This window comes from Tursiops truncatus, chromosome 4 (assembly GCF_011762595.2).
Source record: "Tursiops truncatus isolate mTurTru1 chromosome 4, mTurTru1.mat.Y, whole genome shotgun sequence".
Classification (NCBI taxonomy): Eukaryota; Metazoa; Chordata; class Mammalia; order Artiodactyla; family Delphinidae; genus Tursiops; species Tursiops truncatus.
Window position 1 is genome coordinate 85,741,947 of NC_047037.1, and position 26,132 is coordinate 85,768,078.

Sequence of the window (26,132 nt, forward strand, 5' to 3'; positions counted from 1 at the left end):
TACCTGAAGCACTGTCAGAGTCCAGTTTGCTGAAGACATGTGTTAAGGAAGCCTTGGCAATTATTGAAATTTTGTTCTCAGGTTAGAGGCACATTAGGTGCACAAGTTGATACCCTGGTCATGTGGAACAGTTCTAGCTCTTTGGCAAACTTCAGAGCTTAAGCAATTAGAAAATCTGCTGCCCGGGAGAGCGCCTAATTCAGACACTGAGAGAGCTAGTAAAAATGCAAGACTGACAAAGCAGCAAGAGGAAGGCATATTAGACAGCTCAGATGCACCAAAGGTGTGACATTTACTCTGGAGATAAGGACTTTCCTACAATGACTGACATAAAAAATAACTGAAACATGGACCATAGAAAAAAAGAAAGGGTCAGAGAATGGAAGAAAGGAGACGATAACACTAAATCCCTCCCAAGTCACACACTCCAAAGTGACCCTGGACATTCTCCAAGGTATAACAGGCAAATACTATAATACAGTATCACACGGTCTTCCAAGGACACCTCTTAAACCGAGAAACAAAACTTCAATGCGTTTAGTGCCAGTTTTCCCATCTTATGTTCCCTTTACAATACTCTGAACCCTTGAAGTAAATTTCAGACCTAATTCTCTCCTTGTGTAACACTCTCAACCTAAACTAAAGCACTTTAGTGGAATGGAAGCACCATCACCCTTTGACCCCTTCAATAAGCAAAATATTTACCATCACCTGACTTTCTTATGTTCACTATTGATTTGGTAGAAATAAAAGTGGCTTCTAAGCATATCACAGAAAAAACTTTTTAAAGGATGAAGATTTGAAGTAGCCCTATAAATTTATACTACTCTCATTTCTTCATCCAAATGGTCATGATTTCCTATGTAAACATATACATAGATTCTTTATAAAAGATGTTCGAGTTTAAGTCTAAAACTATATGACATCAATACTTACACAAGTACACTTGAATCTCCACTTTTGGCTTACATTTTAAAATGTCAAGGGCATTTTAGAAATGTATATTTTGATTTAGAAGCACTTTTTTTTTCTCAAAATGATTACATCTAGAAGTGAGAAAACTGAGAATCCTACTCCATATATCAACCTAAAAATGATTCTACATCTTAGAATTTAGCAGACGGTAACAAAAGTTTCCTAAAAGGGAATTCCCTGGTGGTCCAGCGGTTACAGCTTGGCGATTTCACTGCCAAAGGCCCAGGTTCAATCCCTGGTCAGGGAATTAGGATCCCACAAGCTATGTGGCCGAACAAAAAAGAAAAAAAAGGAAAGAAAGAAAGTTTCCCCAGTCTTACTGTGAAGTGTGCTCACTGTGCACAGCTGCTGTGTAGGAGTGAGAAAAAGTGATGGCATCATTCACAGAATAAAGGATTCTCAAGTGTTACCTCACAGTAAAATTGAATATACTAGTGCCAGTTAGATTTAGTCTTTAGCTTCAGAATTAATAATTTTTTTCCCTTAATAAAACCAACAATACAGAACACCTGTTGTCTTTGGCTAAGAAAATGTGTTATTTCCCTTGCGTGCAGATCTAAGGTTGCCCTATTACACAGCAAAAGAATTTTGTCCACAAAGAGTTCTATTTCTAGGTGTTGTATCACCAGAATTTGCGGCCATTCTAGTTTCAAACAGAAAGTTAAATAAATAAGAAAACTATTCATTCCAATCAAATAGCAAAGATGCAAAGCCTTAAAATTTAAAATAATATTTTATAGAAAACACTGGTACGATATTTAATAATATGGAAAGGCACTGGCCTAAAACACAGGTCTCAACTCCGAAGAAATAACCAAACTATTCCTCTGATGCTCTCAATTTTTAAATTGCTAATAATAAGCACAAATAGACAACTAATAAAAAGTACCTTACGTTTACATAGTGCCTTCCTTCTGAGGTGCTCAAAACGTTTTGCAATTCCATACAAGGGGGCAGTTAGAACCATTATGCAAGCAGACACCATCAGGACTTTCTGCAGCTTCTCTGTGGTTTATCCGTAATTCTGTGACCACTACCTGGGTCTCAGAGTGACAGCTCAGTGGGGCCGAAGCTAGGGCAAAGGAAGTGAGGGGAAGGATGAAAGAGGGACTAGTGGCAGATGGGCCCGGCCATATACCACATGGGGCCACAGACGTGATATCACTCCTACAAGAGCCAAAAGTAGACCACCTCTGAGCCAGAAAGAAATTAATATACCTCTCTTCTATTTACTGTCCAGGAAGTTTTCAAAGAAAAATTAGCTCTAGGCAAGCAGCTAATTAGAGCTGAAAATATCACCTTCTACAGCGAAGGTAAAATAGTTGGACAAATTAGATGACGTTCCAGGGTTCAGGGATTCTAGCTTTTTACATGTAAGATATGAACACTGGGTGTTATTCTCTTCCCCCCAGATTTAAATTAAAGTCACCTATTCTAACTACTATAGGCATAGCAATATTTTCCAAACATCAAATTGGGAGACAGCACAACACTTTTTTCTTAGGATTCATAAATTTGGTTTCAGGAAATAAATGAATGAAAATGCATTTTTAATATATTTAACAAATTTAACTTTGTGGAAAGAATAAGATTATAAGGAATCGGAACACTCCAGGAAGATCCAGATGTAAAGGGTGTATTTATAAAACAAAGACCAGAACGTGACTTCCCTAGAAACACAGACACCTCCATCATTCTCGAATTGACTTGTCCTCTCTTGATGGGCCAGCAAAAATCCAGTTGGGTCACAAGTTCATTGTAAGATTCTGTCTATTTTGCATATTTAAGACTGAGGTTTCTGGGAATTCCCTGGCGGTCCAGTGGTTAGGACTCCACACTTTCACTGCTGAGGAGGGTTCAATCCCTGGTCGGGGAACTAAGATCCCGCAAACTATGCAGCGTGGCCAAAAAAGAAAAGAAAAGACTGATGTTCCTAAAGTGTATATAACGCCAAAGGTAAATTTTTCACCAGCAAATGAAAGTAAAAAGCAGTATATAAAATTGGGCCTACATCTACTTCCATGGTGAGTTGTTCATTCACTCAATGAATAAATATTTATAAGGGGAATAGAGACAGAGAAACGAGGTAACTTGATCACCGTCCTCATGAAGTGGTTCTTAGCCCTGACCACATTAGAATAAGCTGGGTGAGCTTTTAAATATACTATTTCCCAGGCCTCCACTTAGAAATCTAGGGGGTATTAGGCTAGGGAACAAGCTTTTAAAAAATCTCTCCAGGTGTTCTCATATGCAATCAGAATCACTGATTTAGCCACCCAGGATAATGCGAGAGGCAAAGGCAAAATTAATTACAATTTGATTTTTGTAATGAAGACATAGGACATTAATACAGAATCTACCGAAACTTGAAGACATTTGGCCTTAGCACCTTTCCTTCATAGTATAAAAGTCCTCTCTTACAGGTAACACCCCAAATGTAAAATTTTTACTTTTAGATTAAATGCCTCAAGTAAACCAAAAGAAAAAAAGAACTGTGAGATTCCAATATCCAATATGCTTTCAGAGAGGAATGATTCATTTCACTTTCAGAGGCAGAACGACTTGCTTCTAATCATACAAATGATCAGGAGTGGTTATAAATTTACCCTAAATAATTTGAACATGTACACAAGAATTGTCAATAATCTTGAATAAACTTAATAATCTAAGGCTTTCTCAGGACCACTGATTTCGCCAGATCTGTGGTTAAAAGACAATAATAAATTTTCTCTTTTTCTTTTTTGAAGAATGCTCCTTTATTCATCTTATGAAGTCTATATAATTATTTTTAACATCTTTATTGGGGTATAATTGCTTTACAATGGTGTGTTAGTTTCTGCTTTATAATAAAGTAAACCAGTTATACAGATACATATGTTCCCATATCTCTTCCCTCTTGCGTCTCCCTCCCTCCCACCCTCCCTATCCCACCCCTCCAGGCGGTCTCAAAGCACCCAGCTGATCTCCCTGTGCAATGCGGCTGCTTCCCACCAGCTATCTACCCTATGTTTGGTAGTGTATATATATGTCCATGCCTCTCTCTCGCCCTGTCACAGCTCACCCTTCCCCCTCCCCATATCCCCAAGTCCGTTCTCTAGTAGGTCTGTGCCTTTATTTCTGTCTTACCCCTAGGCTCTTCATGACAATTTTTTTCTTAAATTCCATATATATGCATTAGCATACGGTATTTGTCTTTCTCTTTCTGACTTACTTCACTCTGTATGACAGACTCTAGGTCTACCCACCTCATTACAAATAGCTCAATTTTGTTTCTTTCTATGGCTGAGTAATATAATAATAAATTTTCTTTAAGTTGTATTCTCGAAGGAATGAACTGAAATTTAACTTGCTGGCTCTATCTGAATTCCAATACTACACGAAAAATTTCTGAATACCTATAAAAATAATTTTATCACATTTAACTAATATTTGGTAAGCAGATGGTTCAAGGTTACCCTGAAAAGATGCCTACTTCATTAGTTTATTGGGTTGCCAGATAAAATAGAGGATACACAGTTAAACGTGAATTTAAGATGAACAACAAATGATTTTTTAAAGGTAAGTATGTCTTAAATAATGCATGGGACATAATTATACCAAAAAATTATTCTCTTTATTTTAAATTTAAATTTAACCAAGCATCCTATACATTTTTTCCTAATTTGGCAGCCTTATTAGCTTGATAAAGATTTTCTTAAAAATTAAGATTCATCTTTGTAATTTCCAAACTGTTCAGCATAGACTCCAGCACGCACTAGGTACTCAGGCCATGTTTATTGAAACACTGGGTCAAGTTTGGAATTGATGCAGTGATATGTTAAAATTCATAGTACCTGAACCATCATTTTTAAGGGTAGCCCATCCAAAGTCCTCTCCATACACCCTGAGAGTCCCCTTCCTTCCAGTTCCTGAGCCCTGTGGGGTGGTTCGAGAGGCAGGCATCCTCAGAGGTTCAACATTAGGCAATTGTTTTAGACCCAAAATCACTTACCTGAAATTCTTAAGGCCAGATGTGTTCTAGATTTCAGAATATTCTGCATTTGATAGAGGTAAGTAACACTGTTCATATAGCATATACTGTATGGCATTTCCACTGAGGTCTGGGGCAAAACCCTGTAATCAAACATGTTTCTGTGTCTGCAGCTACTTATGAATATTCATATTGAGTGTGAAGATCAGTCCAAGTCAGGTTTTGAAACCAACTAAGTTTTGGTGCCAACCTTATGAAAAGTTTTTTTCCTCTACAAAACTTTTCAGAATTGCAGAGGAAAGATTACGGACCTGTGTCCCCAGACGGTTATTGCTGAAAACCCATTCTCTGCCTGCCTCTAAAGAGGCACTTTTTTTTTTTTCGGTACGCGGGCCTCTCAGCGTTGTGGCCTCTCCCGGTGCGGAGCACAGGCTCCGGACGCGCAGGCTCCGCGGCCATGGCTCACGGGCCCAGCCGCTCCGCGGCACGTGGGATCCTCCCGGACCGGGGCACGAACCCGTGCCCCCTGCATCGGCAGATGGATTCTCAACCACCGTGCCACTAGGGAAGCCCGAGGCACATTTTTATGTTACTTTCCTAGGCTTTTTTTTACCGTTGGCTTTGACTTTTTAATTGCACAGTTGATGGATGTTTAGTGTAGAAAACATTGGAAAATCAGAACACTAAGGATTTACATAATCAAACAACCACCAGAAAAAATCACACTAACCTGGAACCCTGTTGATTTAATCCCCAAATCCCATGATATATTTCCACTTCCTCTAACCAGGGAGCTAACTTTGAAATGTAAGAAAGAGGCACGGGAAGGGCTGGGTCCCTTCTGAACACTGCTTGTGACTTGGCAAAGACTCTGCACTCAAGAGGCATTAACACTTTGCTGAGGAATTCTGGGCAGGCTCTGTGTCTTCCTCTGGCTCTGAAGGAAAGATGGGGAGGAAGTAACAGGTACTCTGGCAAGATAATGATGGAGAATACAATTTAACCACTTAAGACACAAAGCTATATGCTTATTACAGAAAAATTAGTCAACTAATTCAAGATTTCACCCAGGAACGTGTTGCATGGCGTAGACTGATTTAAACTTCAGCTCACACCTTTAAGTGTGTTTAGCTATAAAAGTGTGCAGACCAGTATAGCTTACAAAATATCACAACCTATCTGTGTGAGGACAGATCCTTAAACAGAAGGATGGTTTGAGCTTTGTGATCACCGTCTAGGTGATGGAAAGACTCTTCAACAATACTAGGTAAGCAGAGCCTTTCCTTAACCATTTTATTTAATTTCAGTACAGCTAACTTTTCATTGTCATATGCTAAGGAGTAGGAATGAGACAGATAATCCAAAAATAGAGGAACTGAAAAACTATTTTTAGTTCTGAATTTTTTATGTAGTCAGAAATAGACAAAGACAGAAGGAAAATGTACATAAACAAATGCAGGAACACTTTCATACTTTTCAGCACTTGCCCCTAATCAGGCTTTGCCTTGGAGAGGGGAAGTGCAGGGGGAGGGAAGCCGCTTCCAGCTTTTGCCCAAACTGAGCTTCGTGGTTCTGGTGGCTTCCCCACCCCCAGTCACCAAACCCACCAAACTAAAACAGTCTACCAGCACAGAGGTTAACAAGTCTCTCTCCTTTCTCTTGCCCTAAGAAGACACTATGGATTATTGCTTACTGCTTCAGATAAACATCCCCTCTGGGTTTATGTTCGAGTCTGATACTTTTTTTTTTTTTTTTTTTGCGGTACGCGGGCCTCTCACTGTTGTGGCCTCTCCCGTTGCGGAGCACAGGCTCCGGACGCGCAGGCTCAGCGGCCATGGCTCACGAGCCCAGCCGCTCCGCGGCATGTGGGATCCTCCCGGACCGGGGCACGAACCCGCGTCCCCTGCATCGGCAGGCGGACTCTCAACCACTGCGCCACCAGGGAAGCCCCCGTGATACTTCTATTTGTTTAGGGCTTATACGTTCATAGAGATTCTATTTGTGATGTGGCTACCGTCTGAGAACACAACAGGCAGGTGGCATTTAGCTCAGAGCCGCATGGAAACAGGTGCACTGATGTTCCTGACAGTGGTCCCCATAAGGACGGTGAAAGGTCAGCCCAGGGAGCCACTGCAAAAATGTTCAACAAATACACAGTTAAATACACTGTCTATATTTTATGTTGTATATGTAATTATGTCTATAGTTTATATTTTATATGGAAGCATACCATAAATAGTGGTCACCTATGAAATACATTAATTTATACTAAATATGTAAAATAGAATGATAGCTCCCAAATCAGCTAAAAGAAACAATGCTAAAGACTGGTCTTGAGAGCCAAGGAAACAATGTTATTAACTTCACACCAGGATTTGAACTCTGAGGTGTTACTGAACTTTCTTCCTATGGCTCCAGGCCTTGTCTCCAAAAAATGAGGGCCAGGCTTACAGGATGTGCTATTGACATCTGAATTGGAGCTTCCCCAACAGGGATATCTTTTCAGGTTTTGGTTTTCTCATTCCACAGTTTATATCTGACAGCAGCAACAGGTGTATGGAAAAGGAAACGAGATCCAAAAGGGCAAAGGCCATTTCCTTCTTCTGTCTTACGCTCTGGCTCGACGGGCAGCGTGATTACAAGCCCCTGGCATGAGCACTTGGACAGACCACCCCAGCTGTCCTGAAACTTGGCTGCACGTAGCTCTCAGGCAGGTGTTTGGCTCAATGTTTCTGTTCAGACCCAGCCAGGACTCACTGTTAGCAGGAGATCCAAGTACAATATTCCCAAGAACATTGGGCGGTATTCCGGCACCTATTATGAGCTGGATAAACAGTGGATAACAGTGCCTGCCTCTATTTCACAGGCTAGAAAGGGAAATAAATATCTAACAAGCCCAAAACAAACATAAATTATAAAATGTGATTTGTAAAAGGACTGAAAGAAAAACCGAGAGAATGTAATCTGAGCTGGAAAGGGCTAGTAGGGTTTTTCTGAAAAACTAACACTGAACTTAAGCGCTGAAAGACAGGCAACTGACAAGGCATGGAATATAGGAAAGGGAATTCCAGGCAGGGCAGGCTGGTCTGCCAGGGACCTTGGCAGGGGTGGAGGGTGGGATGGGTCTTTAAACAAACAGAAGGAAGGCCGCCATGAGAGTGGTGTGAAGAGGGGAGAAAGGTGATAGAAAGGGTCAGGACAGGTACGGAGTTTAGATTTATATAAAATACAGGGGAACACAAACCAGAGTGATATGACCTAATTTAAATTTTAAAAGAAAAATCACTCTGGTTGCTGTGAAGCAAACAGACTGAAGGGAAGTAAATGGAAATGGAACTCAAAAGGAAATTTTGATGATTTAGAAGAGAATGCTATTAGGGGAGATGCGGAGAAGTTAGAGTAATTGAAAAATAGCTTTGTAATCAATTAGAAGTGGGGGTGATAGAGAAAGCAGTATCAAGATCTACTTCCAGGTTTCTGTTTGGACGTATAGGTGGATAGAGATGCTATGTCCTGCTGGGAAAACTAGAGGAAGAACAGGATCAGAGGCAGGGGAAGTGTATGGAAGGCCAGGGGAGGGATGGGATCAAGAGTTCGGTTACATCGTGTTCAGCTGGAAATACCTGAGAAATATCTCAGTGGAGATATCAGGTAGGCTACAGGATATGAGTCAGAAGTACAGAATAGGGTTGTGGGCTAAAGACATACATTTGGCAGTCACCAGCATGTACATGTTATTTGAAGCCATGGCTATAAAAGAATGTGAGAACATAAGAGAAGAGAGATCTCAACAAGAGATGGTAGATGTTAACCAGAAATATTGTGGTGACCATTTCACAATGTATACAAATATCGAATCGTGTTGTACGCCTGAAGCTAATATAATATTATATGTTAATTACACCTCAATTAAAAAAAAAGTAAATGATTCAAAGCATATATCTTAATTCAGACCAATGAAAGCAAGCAGAACTTTTCTGTGGACTTCTGGGGAAGTCTGAGCTTACTCCAAAAAAAAAAGAAGAAGGTTCAGATCAGAGACACTGTAACAACTGGCTGGATAGAGGCAGAGGAAGAAGGAACGGGAACTCGGGTGGAAAAGTCAGAGAGATAACTAAGAGAAAGAGAAGGAAAACCAGAGGAGTGTGGTACACGAAGGCAAAGGGGTGGGGGAGGGGAAGTGTGTGGTACACGAAGGCAAAGGGGTGGGGGAGGGGAAGTGTCAAGGAAAAGAGTTGTCCCTTGTCTTGAATTCTGCTCAGGAGTCTGCTCATAAGAGGGCTGAAAAGCACCCAGCGGGTGGGTTAGGCAGCACCAGGGCTTTTAGTGGTCTTAACAGGAGCAAATCTGATGGAGTAGTGGAACAAGAATGGGAGGAATGGTGAACTAAGCAGGAGAACACACAGTATACTGAGAAAACTGTTTGAAAACTTGGCTATGCTGAAGAGAAACTAGCTAAGGCAGGTGCTGGAAGGAACTTTATTTTTAAATAATAATAATTTTAAAAAATAATAATATTGGCATACTGACAGTACAGGTCCAGTAAAGAGGGAGAGGCTGGGGGAAGTTCGGAACAGGACTGTAGACCTCTAGATGGTGGGACGGTACCCTGGGCACATCCAAAGGGACTGGTATTTGAGGGGAAGAGAGCCTTCCTTAGTTGTGGATATGAGATGCTCTAATTTCTCAGTGAAGTAGGTGGTGAGATCATCTCAGAGCCAGGGGAATGAAAGTGGACTAGAAGTTTGAACAGAGCGAAGGTATGAAATAGCCGTGCTATAAAATGGTAGAATAACTTCACTTGAGAAACAGAGAGATGTTGCCAAGCAGTAATGGGTCTCTATTTGAGTTCGGTTGTCAAGAATACGCAGTAACATCATCCAGCTCAGTCTGCTTTCACTTCCCTCATTCTCCTCTGGAATCCCTCACCCAAAGCCAGTTTTTGCCATTTTTCATATCATGTGATGACAGACAATAATCCCACCTTCCGAGACCAACTAATCCCCTAACAGCTGCATGAGCTGATTCTATACTTCAAGCCCCCAGCGTCCTCTCTCCTATGCACAGCCTCTATCAAGCCACCAAAACAATAATAGGAAGGATGGAAGTAGCCTCCTCCTTGCTTGTTTCCACTCATGTTCCTGGAGTTCTGACTCTACCTTACTTAGGTCTGGAGAATATAACACAACTGTGCCTGGGAAGTGAGATTTAGCATTGACTCAACTTGCTTCACTTTTGTGTAGAATATGATGCTAATGACAGGTAGACAAACAGAATTTATAGGTCATGTCATATGCGGGCTACACAAAGATAAACAACTACATGGATGGGGAAGGCAGACAGGTTCACAGGGAACCTGAGACCCCATTCCTATGTCCCGCAAGCTTTCCAGTATGACATAAATAGTAAAACACTAGTAAGCACCAAAACAAAAACATCTGATGCCTCCAATGAAAGTTTCTCACTGTATCAGTGCGGAAACTTTGAAAACCATGATCCTCCTGTACAGCAGAACTAGACAATCAATCCTTCGATGTGGTTTTCAGCTTTTAAAGAAAAATATAGCTATTACCCAAATGGATTCTTTACTATTTCAAAGTCTAGAGCTCGAAGGTACATACATAAAATTTAATATGAAAAAGATGTGCATTTTAATCTTGATAAGCAGGCAACCAAGATATTGACATGTAGCTTTTAATCTGACTTCAATTTCTGACAACATCTTTTTGAGCTCATTCTCTGGCACCAAGATCAAATGCAAACAAAGAGAAGCCTAAAAAGGAAGCCACACTGAGCAGAAATCCTTTCCACATATTACCACTGGAGTTTACTCAAACTGAATTTCTTTTCTTTTTCTCAGCTTAGTGGAGAACGTGATGAGCAAGAAAGGAATGTGTTCCAGCTCACTAGTTTTTCTTTCTCAAACTGGAATTTTAATTTTTAATTTAGGCTTAGTTCAGTTGTAACTAACTCAGAATTTGAGAGGAGAGTAAGTGAAATATTTTCTGCAAAAAACAGACAAGCAGAAAAACAAAAAACCCAACTACCACCCCGAATTCTAAAAACTGCAAGTAATTCTTCATACTCCCTAGGAGGTATCGGCTAACATTCAGGTTGTGGCCTGAAATGTGTAAGCGTTTCAAAAATATTCTTTTCCAAAATAAGTGTCAGCTGTGTTTCACAGTTTTCACTCAGCAGTGTGTGAGGATCCCCTGAAAACTGCAGTGCATTTGTCAAAGAGCAGTGCACTTGCACTGAAGCCAATGGCAAGGTGAGACAGATGAAATGCATGGTTCCCATTCATCTTTTTAATAAACAGAAAAATGAAAAGAAATGAGGCAACCATATTTGAATATGTTTAAGCCACCCTTACAGGGCAATGCTGGAAAGAAGTTCCAAAGTACTAAAATGATTCTTTAAAAACAAAGCAGAATCAGAAGAGCAGAAAGGCTGATTGGAAAAAAGCAATTCACTCAGCTCAAGCAGAATAAGCTGGCATGAATACTGGCTCAAAAACTAAACAGGCTCTACTATCTTAGCATCAGCTGCTCTGCACCTGACAGTTCTTAATTTGCAACTACTTACCTCATCTTAAGACTTTTTTCCAGTGCCGCTATCTCCAGGAACATGACACACAAATCCAGAACCATGGCAATTCATACAACATTTAAATTCAATCAGATGGAAGCACCATTTTGCCTGTAAAATTTGTATCAAATATAATTTTCTTTTACCTTGGTCTTTTCACCAACAATGTTCTTTTCCAGTTCTGCTATCTTCCGGTTTAGATGATCCAAAATCTCCTTCTCTTTCATAAGTTCAGTTGTTTCTGATTTTTGTTCTCCATCCAAGAGAGCACATTCCATATCCAACTGAGGACACAAAACAAAGCTCAGAGGTGTTTCACCTTCAGAGAAATTTTCAGCTGCCCCCTTTAGAGGTGTATTTTTAACAGCTACAAATGGCAAAAAGTATTACCATTATCAGTCAGATTATGGAGCCCAGAAAACACTCCAGAGAACCCATGTGAGACTCAGGATTCCTATATGAGAAAGTGGAGAGGCCAGAATATATTTGCTAATATATTTGCTAAGCACACGAGTTATCTTCTCATTTAATTTTTCTATGATAACCCCTTTTCTGCTTACTTCTCAAGGATATTTTGCCTATTCACTTAGATTCAAGCTCAAGTGTGAACCATCTTGGGAGCAGCCACGTCTCTGCTTGTCCCTAGAGCATGGGAAATGAAAATTATACTCAGCCCAGCACGCAAGCGCTGCATTCCTAGCAATGCCAGCAGGAGGGGCTCCCCAGGGTCTGTGCATAAGATGACAGGTGAGCAGTCCCCTTCCACACATGGGCTGACTGCATCATCCGTGAGTACAGACATGCAGATCCTTCTTAGGCAGGGTTAGCTGCTTCTTCTCATTCCATGGAGGTATTAAAAAATTGCCCCTTTCTTTAATTATGTAAATCCCCCCATAGTGCCAAGATGATACCCAACTCATACTTAACATGCTCAGAAAATGTCTGTTGGATTTGAATTTAAACGTCTAAATACATGGTACCTCAGCTGACAGATCCTGAAGCAGCTCAGAAAGCATACACTAGTTAAGACAAAGTCGGTTATATAGGACGCACATTAAAAATGGCTTCATATGTTCATCTCATTGGATGAAAAAAAAAAACCCAGAAAGAAACATTAAAAAAGGCATTTCTACCCCACATACGTACCCATTTTACACAGCTACAAATTGCTCATGTTGACCTCTATGTATTCTGCCCCCCAAGGCCTGTGCCCTAATAGGCATTGATATAATTAAGCTAAAGGAAAGAAAGAAAAATGAGAGAGGGTAATAAGTGAACTTGTGGTTTATACCTCTCTGGAAGATTCCTCCATCTGGTCATTTATATCTTTGATTTTTTGTTCAAGTTCCTCGAGGTTGTTCAGAATTGCTATCCGGGACTCTTCCATCGCAGTCAACTCCTGAATCCTTTGTTCTTCACTTATACCCTCTGGGGTCTGTGATTAATCAACAAAGAAAAGGGCTAGTCACACTTCAATTCCAGAATTTCCCAGTTAATAAACCAGTCACAAGTCTAGCGTTTCACAGTCTGTGTCTATTCGGATTCTATAATAAAAGCATCCTTGTGATTTTTTTATTTGGAACTCTGCATTTTCCCATAGACCCTCAGTACATAGGGGCTTAGTTTAGCTCCTACAAACCAACTTCAGTGTACAAATTCGTGTCCTTTTAAAGCCGAAATAACTAAGAGGTTATACAGAGGAGGAAGTTGTGGTCCACAGAGATTGTCGGGACTTCTCTCAGGTTATAGACAAAGTTCAGCAGAGCAGAGAACTAGAATCTGGACTAGACTTTCAACAACCTCCTCAGGGATGTCTCTTGGGCACGCTGCTACCTTCATCATAAGCTCCATACTCTCTCCCGTCTCCAAGTGAGTACATCTCCTACCACAGTCTCTAGAATCTCTGTTGGGTCCCACTGCTAGGGTTATCTGCAAATGAGCAAGCACTCTTATTTATTTCCTTTCCAACACAAGGTGGAGAAGAGGGACATGGCATTTGGCCTCACCTCACTGAAATGTTTCCCAAAGTTAATAACCAGGACAACACAAGTCTTTATTACTTTAGTGACCCCCCCAAATGATTTAAAGCTACACACTTAATATTAATTCACGTTTCAGTTTTTGCACTAGCACACTACTTATCGGTCTTTATCCTACGTAATGATTAAGACACTAACTGGGCCAATGCACTTTTGTGACATGAAATAGGATACTGGCCATTATTCATAAAATTATTTCCTGGAAAAACTGAGATCCTTAACAAGGAATGAGAAAGTCAGGAAAGAAATTAAGTGAGAGAGGGCATACTTATACCCCAAACAGAGTTATGACAAATGCCTGGGAAAGAAAGGAACATTTAGATGATACACACAGCCAAAATATGACACCAATTATTCTAAGAAGAGAATACAGTGAATTGAAAACAGCTTCTTCTCTTAAGAATTTCAGGCTAGTTGTTTTGGATATCACCTCGTGGAGACCAGTCTTTCTGTAAGTGAAGGGGCACCCGTATTGGTATATTATTTATTTAATTTTATCTCTCTTTGAAAAAGAAGTAATTTCTTTACACCAGTAAGTCAATAATTATATAATTTCACAATTGGAAATTGGAAACAGCAGCCTAGTTAAGTAAATTATTGAAGATTACTCATTAACCACTGAAAAGAATATTCAAATTAACTAAAGAAACCATTAACATTTTGTGCTCCTTACTAAGTTCATTTAGTGTTTAACGATCCTAAAAAGTACTGTAACACGATAGGCATCATGTTGGATTCTTTATTCTTTATTCATATTCTTTATTCTTTACCCTACTTCGCTGCTCCTGAAGATTAAACCATTGAGAAGTCAAGTATCTCAGGATGACTAGAACAAAGGTATGCAGGCCTTCCAAGCCTTGACATTTACCTTTTGTTTGTTTGTTTGTTTGTTTGTTGACATTTAGCTTTTAAATTGTCATCTTAATTCCAATATCTTATGAACTAGTAAAACAACTGCTGACCTTTCTTCACATACAATGAATCTCATTGTCCTAATGCTTGGGTGCCTGTTTTAGGGCATGAGGAATGCCTACAACAGTGAATGGCATTCCTAAATCACTGACAAGTAATCCTAGCAGGAAAGCTTCAAGAAGGCCAGTATCCTGTCCGGTCAACATTTCTTATTAGGTTTCAACTTCCAGCATGGTTTAAAAATATTTCTCTCACCGGTGGAAGCAAAGCATCAAAAGAAAACAAAAACTGAACAATCTGCAAAACTATAAAGATAGATAATAGTGGCAATTATAAGTATCTGTACAGCTCCAAGTTTCTAGAAAATTTATCACAATAGGTATGTTTAATAATAAACAACTTGAGAGTCTGCAGCAATAAATGTTATCTAGGTAATGACTGTTTTTTATTGTTAAGTTGTTTATAAAAAGCAAAATCTTCAAGAGGCATTCTAAACTCTGGTTTGTAATAGACTGGGATGAGGATACTGTAATATCATTTATATCCAAATAAAAAAACCATAGAGAGCCAAGGGTGTAGTAGCCACTGAATAGCTTTAGTTTACGGTGACAGAGAAAAGTGAAATTTTGATCTATCCGGGTTTTTTTTTTTTTTTAATAGTAATGTATAGGGTACTACTGAGAGTGACGTGTTTTAATGAAAGCACATATATGTGCATCCCCAAATATTCTGTCTTTGAGGTAACTTGATACACACACACACAGAAAGGGGAGACAGTAGGGACAAGACAGTTTGCATCAACCTTTTTTCTTATTCTTTGCAGATTTCTTCTTACAAACCTCTTGCGACCAGAGAAATTTACGAGTGTGAGGGCTTTCCACTGCAGACAGAATGATTACTCAAGAAGAGAAGAGTGGAAAAGTTTTCATCACAAGGGAAAAAAACATTTTTTGGCAAATACATGAGGTGATGGATGTTAACTAAATTTATTGCAGTAATCATTTTGCAAAATATGTAAGTCAAGTCATTAGGTTGTACCCCTTAAATTTATACACTGCTGTATGTCAACTATATCTCAGTAAAACTGCAAGGGAAAAAAAAAAGAGAAGAGTGAGCTATTCTAGGCTTTCAGCTCAAGTGGTGGTAGACAGGTTCACAAAAGCCAATTAAAATGAGCGTATTTCCAAGGTCATCTACATCTTTAAGTCTTAGGTAAAGCAAAGTCTAGAATGGTAAATCTCAGGCTTCCTAAATATCATTAACATCTTTGTTTCATTAAACCAGCTTAGAGTGCCTTTCACATTTCTCTCTTCTCCATTAATCCTATGAACACTGTACTTCGTTAAGTAACTAATCCAGTGAGCAGATTACTCAAAGAGGAAGAGCATCTAAAACAAATAATCAGGACTTCTTTTTCTTTTTTAAGATTCTTCCGTCTTCTGTCTCGAGGTAACATATGTCTGTCTTCAAAGAGTAATAAATGAAAAACCCATTGCCTCTCAGCTGCACTCTGTCTAAGCTGCCGTGTGGTACCCAGAGGTGCCCTTGATGTTCCCTGTGTCTAAAGGAGGCACAGTCTTCTATTGCATGCCACAGGGGAGCTGCTCCAAGCTTCAAAGGCCTCCTATTTCACAAAAGCATACTGGAGCAATGAAAAACATCTGTCATGATCCGCTCATTTACACCCAACAGCTTTCTTGTCAAAGCCCTCTTCAGGAGGAAACCTATTTCCCAAAAGTTAGATCTTAGAGCACACAGCTCACCACTTCAGCAAAAATCTGGTAGATCTCTGTGAAGGAAGAAAGGGAAAGAATTTAACACAAAAAGGCAGTGCAGGAAGCCCAATAGCTGATGACAACAGCTCAAATGTTCAAATGATGGGTTATTTACTTTGCCTGAAACCAACAACTTTTGATTTCTACCCCAGATCCTAGTTTCTAACAGTTGCAACTTTCTGGCAAGAGGGACAGATGTCCTATCAGAATTACTCTCCCTTGAGAATAAGTAAGGTAAACCTGGTCATTAGAAGAAAGAAGAATTGAACAGTCCAGAGTCCTGATGAATACAATGGGAGAACTCCATAGGTAGATAAGGATTTCTGACTAGGAACATTCAGTCAGAAAGTCCTGTTGCAGCCAAACAAACAAAAATAAAACCAAAGACACAAATCTCCCTGAATAATACGCCCTGTGATAAACTACCTGCAGAATTTAGTATGATAACATCTTTCTCTTAAAGAATCAGTATGTGTCCTCTTATAGCAAAAATCTAATTAATGTACCTTTTTAAATTTTTGGCTCTTCAGGCATGACTGCCAAGAAATTTAATGGTCAGGGTTACTTAAATAAATTAATAAATCTAATTTATCTTTCAATAAATAAATTCTTGTGACTATGGTACCTGCTTTTTCTCTTATTTACTATTTTTGGTGTTCAGACTTTATTCTAATAAAATTGATGTCTTTTATTATAAGATCTCTTAAGTCCTTTCTAGAAAACGAGTAGGGGAATAATTTCTTTTTATTTCATAGAAAAAAACTTTCTTAACCTGTGTGAAAAATATAGCACCAAAAGATCTTCCCTGAACTCCTTTTAAGAGATCCTCAAATTTGGAAGACACTTTTAGATCAGCAAACAACTGGAAAACTAAGTAATGATTATGACTACATATAAATGTCCTATACATTGAAAAAAATCATTAATAAAGCCAAGGGGAAGACAAATCATGATAAAAGACTAATTTCCTTACCACAAATAGCTCCTACTACTGAATAAAAACAAGACAAAACATTTTTTAAAAATGGGTGAAGAGGAAGACAAGGGAGATCAAGATGGCAGAGCAGGAGGATGCCGAGCTCACCTCCCTGACGAGCACATCAAGAATACTTCTAGTGGGAAGACGTGGAGTTCGCATCTCCCCACAACTAGGGCGCCTGCCAGTTGCTGGTGGAGGACCTCAATGCCCAAGGAGATGGGAGGAACACCTGAGCAACTGGGTAGGACATGGGGAGAGTGAGGGGGAGGAGAAGTGGAGGCTGGACATGACCGGTGCCCCTGAGGGGTGGCTGGGAGCGGGGACAGGTTCCCACTCCTGGAGGGACCCTCAGGGGCTTGGAGGACCAGGGGGAGCACACCTAGCGTTTCCCCAGCCCAGTCGGGCCCCAGGAAGCCTGCGGGGCTCTCGGGCCAGGTCCTCCACCTTCTGAGGCCCCCTCCGGGCTGCGTTGGTCCTAGTGGCGTAGGAGGGAAGTGGGGGGAGAAGAGGAGAGGTGGATGGGAGGGGGCCTCAGGGATCAGAGGACCAGGGGAGGCACACAAGGCATTTCCCCCACCCTCTCAGCCTCAGGAAGCCTGTTGGCCTCCCAGTCCTGGTCCTCTATTCTCTGAGGCCCCCTCCAGCCTTGTGGGCCCTAGGAGGGAGGGAGGAGGAGAGGCAGTCGGGGAGGGGCCCTCTGGGATCAGGAGGATCAGGGGAGGCACGGAGAGCATTTCCCCCACCCTTTCAGCCTCAGGAAGCCAGTTGGGGTTCCAGGTCTGGTCCCCTGCCTTCTGGGGCCCCCTCCTGCCGTGTGACTCCTAGGAGCATAGGAGGGAGAGGGAGAAGAAGAGAGGCCAATGGGAGGGGCCCTCCGGGATCGGAGGATGAGGGGGGAATGTGCCTAGTGTTACCCCTGCCTACTCGGGCCCAGTGAGCCTGCTGTGGTCCTGGACCTGGTCTTACAACCTCCAAGGCCAGAGGCACTCCTGGGCCCCTCCTGCTGAGCCTAAGCCCCACCCCTCCCCAGGGCCTTTTTGGGCCCTGTGGGTCTTAAGCATATGCCCCGCCCACTGCCTAAACCTCGACCCCCACAGCTAAGGCCTTTTCCGGCTTTTTTTTTTTCTCCTCTTTTTTACTATTGTGCTCTGTTTTACATTCAGTTTGTTGTTTCATCTATATTTTTATTTTTTCATTCTTCCTAACATATTTGTTACTTTTCTAATCTTATTTTACTTTTTATTCTTTGTTATTGTTCTCCTCCTTTTTTTCCTTGTTCTTTTTTTCTTCCTGCCCCACACAGTTTGTGGGATCTTGGTTCATGAGCTGGGGGTAGGGCCAGAGCTCCAGCAGTGGGAGCACAAAGTACAAACCACTGGACTAACAGAGAACCTCAGACCCCAGGGTATATTCATCTGAGTGAGGTCTCCCAGAGGTCCTCATCTTGGCACCAAGTCCCAGTTCTACCTAACAGCCTACAAACTCAGTGCTGGAAGCCTCAGGCCAAACAACCAGTAAGACAGGAACACAATCCTATCCCTCAAAAAAAAAAAAAAAAAAATGAGACGACAAAAAAAATATGTCACAGATGAAGGAGCAAAGTAAAAACCTAAAAGACCAAATAAATGAAGAGAAAATAGGCAACCTATCTGAAAAAGAATTCAGAGTAATGATAGTAAAGATGATCCAGAATCTCAGAAATAGAATGGAGGCATGGATTGAGAAAATATAAGAAATGTTTCACAAAGATCTAGAAGAAATAAAGAGCAAACAAAGAGTGATGAACAATACAATAACTGAAATGAAAAATACACTAGAAGGAATCAATAACAGAATAACTGAGGCAGAAAAACGAATAAGTGAGCTGGAAGACAGAATGGTGGAAATAACTGCCAAGGAACAGAATAAGGAAGAATGAAAAGAATTTAAGACAATCTCAGAGACCTCTGGGACAACACTAAATGCGCCAACATTCGAATTATAGGGTCCCAGAAGAAGAAGAGAAAAAGAAAGGGTCTGAGAAAATATTTGAAGAGATTACAGTGGAAAACTTCCCTAACATGGGAAAGGAAATAGTCAATCAAGTCTAGGAAGCACAGAGAGTCCCATATAGGATAAACCCTAGGAGAAATACATCAAGACACATATTAATCAAACAAAAAAAAATTAAACTCAAAGAAAAAATATTAAAAGCATCAAGGGAAAAGCAAAAAATAACATACAAAGGAATCCTCATGAGGTTATCAGCTGATTTTTCAGCAGAAACTCTGCAGGCCAGAAGGAAGTGGCAGGATATACTTTAAGTGATGAAAGAGAAAAACCTACAAATGACTCTACCCAGCAAAGATCTCATTCAGATTCAATGGAGAAATCAAAAGCTTTTCAGACAAGCAAAAGCTAAGAGAATTCAGCACCACAAAATCAGCTTTACACCAAATGCTAAAGGAACTTCTCTAGGCAGGAAACACAAGAGAAGAAAAAGATCCACAAAAATAAACCCAAAACAATTAAGAAAATGGTAATAGGAACATACTCTCGATAATAACCTTGAATGTAAATGGATTAAATGCTCCAAACAAAAGACACAGACTGGATGAACGGATACAAAAACAAGACCCATATATATGCTGTCTATAAGAGACCCACTTCAGACCTAGGGACACTTATAGACTAAAAGTGAGGGGATGGAAAAAGATATTCCATGCAAATGGAAATCAAAAGAAAGCTGGAGTAGCAATTCTCATATCAGACAAAATAGACTTTAAAATAAAGACTATTACAAGAGACAAAGAAGGACACTACTTAATGATCAAGGGATCTATCCAAGAAGAAGACATAACAATTATATATATTTATGTACCCAACATAGGAGCACCTCAATACATAAGGCAAATACTAACAGCCATAAAAGGAGAAATCGACAGTAACACAATAATAGTAGGGGACTTTAATACCTCACTTACACCAATGGACAGATCATCCAAACAGAAAATGAATAAGGAAATACAAGCTTTAAAGACACAATAGACCAGATAGATTTAATCGATATTTATAGGACACTCCATCCAAAAACAACAGAATACACTTTCTTCTCAAATGCACATGGAACATACTCAAGGATAGATCACATCTTGGGTCACAAATCAAGCCTCGGAAAATTTAAGAAAATTGAAATCATATCAAGCATCTTTTCTGACCACAATGATACGAGATTGGAAATCAATTACAGGAAAAAAACTGTAAAAAACACAAAAACATGGAGGCTAACAGTGTGCTACTAAATAACCAAGAGATCACTGAAGAAATCAAAGAAGACATTAAAAAATACATAGAAACAAATGACAACAAAAACATGATGAACCAAAACCTATGTGACGCAGCAAAAGCAGTTCTAAGAGGGAAGTTTATAGCCATTCAATCTCACCTTAAGAAGCAAGAAAAATCTCAAATAAACAATCTAACCTTACACCTAAAGCAACTAGAGAAAGAAGAACAAAGAAAACCCAAAGTCAGTAGAAGGCAAGAAATCATAAAGATCAAAACAGAAATAAATGAAATAGAAACGAAGAAAACAATAGCAAAGATCAATAAAACTAAAAGTTGGTTCTTTGAGAAGATAAGCAAAATTGATAAACCTTTAGCCAGACACATCAAGAAAAAAAGGGAGAGGACTCAAATCAATAAAATTGGAAATGAAAAGGGAGAAATCACAACTGACACTGCAGAAATACAAAGGATTACAAGAGACTACTACAAACAACTCTATGCCAATAAAATGGACAACCACAAAGAAAAGGACAAACTCTTGGAAAGGTACAATTTTTGAAGACAGAACCTGGAAGAATTAGAAAATATAAACAGACCTATCACAAGTAATGAAATTGCAACTGTAACTAAAAATCTCCCAACAAACAAAAGTCCAGGACCAGACAGCTTCACAGGCAAATTCCATCACACATTTAGAGAAGAGCTAACATCTATCCTTCTCAAACTCTTCCAAAAAATTGCTGAGGGAGGAACACTCCCAAATTCGTTCTATGAGGCCACCATCACTTGTACCAAAACCAGACAAAGGTATCACACAAAAAGAAAATTACAGACCAATATCACTGATGAACATAGATGCAAAAATCCTGAACAAAATACTACCAAACAGAATCCAACAACACATGGAAAGGATCATACAGTATGATCAAGTGGGATTTATCCAGGAATGCAAGGATTCTTCAATATACACAGATCAATCAGTGTGAAACACCATATTAACAAATTAAGAAATAAAAACCATATGATCATCTCAATAGATTCAGAAAAAGCTTTTGACAAAATTCAACACCGCTTTATGATAAAAACTCTCCAGAAAATGGGCATAGAGGGAACCTACCTCAACATAATAAAAGCCATATATGACAAACCCAAAGCAAACATCATTCTCAATGGTTAAAAACTGAAAGCATTTCCATTAAGATCAGGAACAAGACAAGGATGGCCACTCTCGCCACTCTTATTCAACATAGTTTTGGAAGTCTTAGCCATGGCAATCAGAGAAGAAAAAGAACTAAAAGGAATACAAACTGGAAAAGAAGTAAAACTGTCACTGTTTGCAGATGACATGATACTATACGTAGAAAATCATAAAGATGCCACTAGAAAACTACTAGAACTAATCAATGAATTTGGTAAAGTTGCAGGAAACAAAATTAATGCACAGAAATCTCTGGCATTCCTATACACTAACAATGAAAAAACAGAAAGACAAATTAAGGAAACAATCCTATTTACCATCTCAACAAAAAGCATAAAATACCTAGGAATAAACCTACCTAAGGAGGCAAAAGAATTGTACTCAGAAAACTATAAAACACTGACGAAAGAAATCAAAGATGATATAAACAGATGGAGATATATACCATGTTCTTGGATTGGAAGAATCAACATTGTGAAAATGACTACACTACCCAAAGCAACCTACATATTCAATGCAATACCAATAAAAACACCAATGGCATTCTTCACAGAATTAGAACAAAAAGTGTTACAATTTGTATGGAAACACAAAAGACCCCGAATAGCCAAAGCAATCTTGAGAAAGAAAAATGCAGCTGGAGGAATCAGGCTCCCTGACTTCAAACTATATTACAAAGCTACAGTAATTAACACAGTATGGCATCGGCACAAAAAACAGAAATATAGATTAGTGGTACAGGATGGAAAGCCCAGAGATAAAGCCACCCAAATATGGTCACCTAATTTACGACAAAGGAGGCAAGAACATACAATGGAGAAAAACAGCCTCTTCAATAAGTGATGCTTAGAAAACTGTGACAGCTACGTGTAAAAGAATGAAATTAGAACACTGCCTAATACCATACACAAAAATAAACTCCAAATGGATTAAAGACCTAAATGTAAGACCAGACACTATAAAACTCTTAGCAGAAAACATAGGAAGAACACTCTTTGACATAAACCACAGCAGGATCTTTTTTGACCCACCTCCTAGAGTAATGAAAATAAAACAAAAATAAACAAATGGGACCTAATGAAACTTAAAAGCTTTTGCACAGCAAAGGAAACCATAAACAAGACGAAAAGACAACCCTCAGAATGGGAGAAAATATTTGCAAATGAAGCAATGGACAAAGGATTAATCTCCAAAATATACAAACAACTCAAGGAGCTCAATATCAAAAAAAACAAACAACCTAATTAAAAAATAGACATTTCACCAAAAAAGATATACAGATGGTCAAGAGGCATATGAAAAGATGCTCAACATCACTAATTATCAGAGAAATGCAAATCGAAACTACAGTGAGGTATCACCTCACACTGGTTAGAATGGGTATCATCAGAAAATCTACAAACAATAAATGCTGGAGAGGGTATGGAGTAAAGTGAACCCTTTTGCACTGTTGGTGGGAATGTAAATTGAAACAGCCACTATGGAGAACAGTATGGAAGTTCCTTAAAAAACTAAAAATAGAACTACCACATGACCCAGCAATCCCACTACTGGGCATATATCCTGAAAAAGCTAATTCAAAAGGATACATGTACCCTAATGTTCATTGCAGCACTATTTACAATAGTCAGGACATGGAAACAACCTAAATGTCCAACAATAGATGAATGGATAAAGAAAATGTGGTACATATACACAATGGAATATTACTCAGCCATGAAAAGGAACAAAATTGGGTCATTTATAGAGATGTGGTGGACCTAGAGTCTGTCATACAGAGTGAAGTAAGCCAGAAAGAGAATAACAAATATCGTATATTAACGCATATATGCGGAATCTAGAAAAATGGTACTGATGAACCTATTTGCAGGGCAGGAATAGAGACGTAGATGTAGAGAATGGACATATGGACACAGAAGGGGACGGGGAGGGTGGGACAAACTGGGAGATTAGGTTTGACATAAATACACTACCATGTGTAAAATAGCTAGCTAGTGGGAACCTGCTGTATAGAGCGGGGAGCTCAGCTTGGTGATCTGTGATGACCTAGATGGGTGGGATGGAGGGATGGGAGGGAGGTCCAAGAGGGAGGGGATGTAGGTATGCACGTAGCTGATTCGCTTCATTGTGCAGCAGAAACTGACACAACACTGTGAAGTAATTCTACTCCAATAAAAAAAAAGGATACATCTAAATGTGGAGCTATTCTTGCCGGACACAAACAGGAGTCTGCAAGAAAGGCTCTTCTACAAACAAGGCTGTAAAGATCCACATGGCATCGGGTAGGAAGAGAGGAGAAGCAATCAGGCAAGACCCACACATTTAGCAGGACACAGAGGAGAAGGGAGATATGATGGGCTCAGAGATCCTCCCTGCAGAGTTAGGGGTTTGAACCACCTTTGGGCACACCAGCCCTGGGGTCCAACACAAGGAAGACAAGTCCCCTTAGCTGGTTTGAAGACCAGTGGGACTTAGAGAAGGGTTGTAAGAAGCCGAGACTCTACTCATGAAGAGCAGGTGCACATGCTTGCCTACTCTAGGGAACAAGGGGGAGGAAGCAGATTTAAAACTGTGTGGGGTTCTGGCTGGTTTCCCACAACTACTCCTGTCTTCAGCAAGTGCCTGACCCAGCTGCTCTTGCTCCTGTGCAGCTCTCTACCAGGATGGAGGTGCTTTAGGGGGTGGGGGGGAGTGCACACTTAGAGGAAATGAACCAGCTTGGACCCGACCCTCAGGGCTTCTGTTCCATCACCTTGAGCTCTGATCACACCCAGATAGGGCTGTGACAGCCACTGAGCATAAGAGAAGCCGGCTTGCACCTGGCTCTGGCTCTAGTCCCTCCATCTCCAGCCCTACCTCTCACCAAGGTGATAACCGCCTGCACACCCCAGGAGAAGATGTGACCCATGCTCACTTCAGATTCAGCTTTCCCACCAAAGCCACTGGGCACATGCAAACTGCATAGGGACACTCCCATGCAAGGATACTCCTTCAAGACCAGGATAGGTAACTATTTCACCTAATTTCATAGAGAAAGAGAAAGTTAAACAAATGGGAAGACAGAAGAAATTGTTTCAAATGAAAGAACAGGGAAATAAACCTGAAGAAAACCCTAATGGAACAGAGATAAATAACTTACCAGATAAAGGGTTCAAAGCATTAGTAATAAGAATGCTAACTGAACTTGGTTAAAAAAAATAGATGAACACAGGAAGAATTTTAACAAGGAACCAGAAAATATATTAAAAAAAAGAAAGAAAGAAAGGAAAACCAAACGGAGCTCAAAAATACAATAACTGAAATGGAAAATACACTAGAAGGAATTAATAGCAGATTAGGTGATACAGAAGAACACATAAGCAATCTGGGAGAGAGAGTAATGAAATCACCCAATCAGAACAGCAAAAAGAAAAACAAATTTTAAAAAATGATTAAGGGGCCTCTGGGACAACGTCAAGTGTTATAACATTCACATTATAGGGGTCCCAGAGGTTGAAAAGAGACAGAAAGGGATAGAAAATGTATTTGATGAAATTATGGCTGAAAAGTTCCTGAAGTTGAAGAAGGAAACAGATTTCTAGTACAGGAAGCACAGGTAGTCCCAAACAAATGAACATAAAGAGACCCACATTGAGACGTATCATAATTAAAATGGCAAAGGCTAGAGATAAACAGATAATTTTAAAGACAGCAGAAGAAAAACAGAGTCACATACAAGGGAATCCCTATAAGGCTATCAGCTGATTTTTCTGTGGGAACTTTGCAGGTCAGAAGGAAGCAGCATGATATATTCAAAATCTTGAAAAGGAAAAACCTGCAACCTAGGATACTCTATCCAATAAGGTTATCATTCAGAATTGAAGAAAATATGAATTTCTCTGACAAGCAAAAACTAAAAGTTCATCAATACTAAAGTGACCCTAAAAGAAAAAGGTCTCTTTAAGTGGAAAAGAAAAGGCTACAACAAGAAGTGAGAATTTATAAGAAAGGAAAAATCCCACAGGTAAAGGCAAATATACAGTAAAGGCTGTGGATCAGTCACTTAAATAAGTGAGCATGAAGACTGAAAGACAAAGATTGTAAAATCAACTGTAACTACAATAAACAGTTAAGGGATATGCATGAAGATGTAAAATATGGCATCAAAAACACAAAACATGGGGAAAGGGAGTAAAAATGTAGATCTTTTAGAATGTGTTTGAACTTGTGATTATCAGTTTAAAACAAGTAGATAGAGCTATAGGTCAATACATGAACCCCATGGTAACCACAAATCAAAAGCCTACAATAGATACACAAAAACTAAAGAGAAAAGAACACAAGCATATCACTAAAGAAAATCATCAGACCACAAGGGAACAAACTAAAAAAAGAGAAAAAAGCAGAACTACAATAACAACCAGTAAATAAGTAAGAAAATGGCAATAAG

General features: G+C 39.7%; 1 protein-coding gene across 23 annotated transcripts in view; it reads right to left on the reverse strand.

The window, feature by feature from the left end:
• PHLDB2 (pleckstrin homology like domain family B member 2) overlaps window positions 1-26,132 on the reverse strand; it is a 124,176-nt gene that overhangs the window by 40,227 nt on the left and 57,817 nt on the right. For all 23 annotated transcript variants that reach the window (XR_012331527.1, XR_012331528.1, XM_019922808.3 and 20 more), the window contains exons 4-5: window positions 12,825-12,968; window positions 11,680-11,817 (exon numbers count right to left, since the gene is read on the reverse strand). Coding sequence is in view for 21 of the 23 variants with exons in the window: in XM_019922808.3 (XP_019778367.1) it covers window positions 11,680-11,817; window positions 12,825-12,968 (282 nt within the window). In the remaining 2 variants the exon portion in view is untranslated. The remainder of the gene's footprint in view (window positions 1-11,679; window positions 11,818-12,824; window positions 12,969-26,132) is intronic.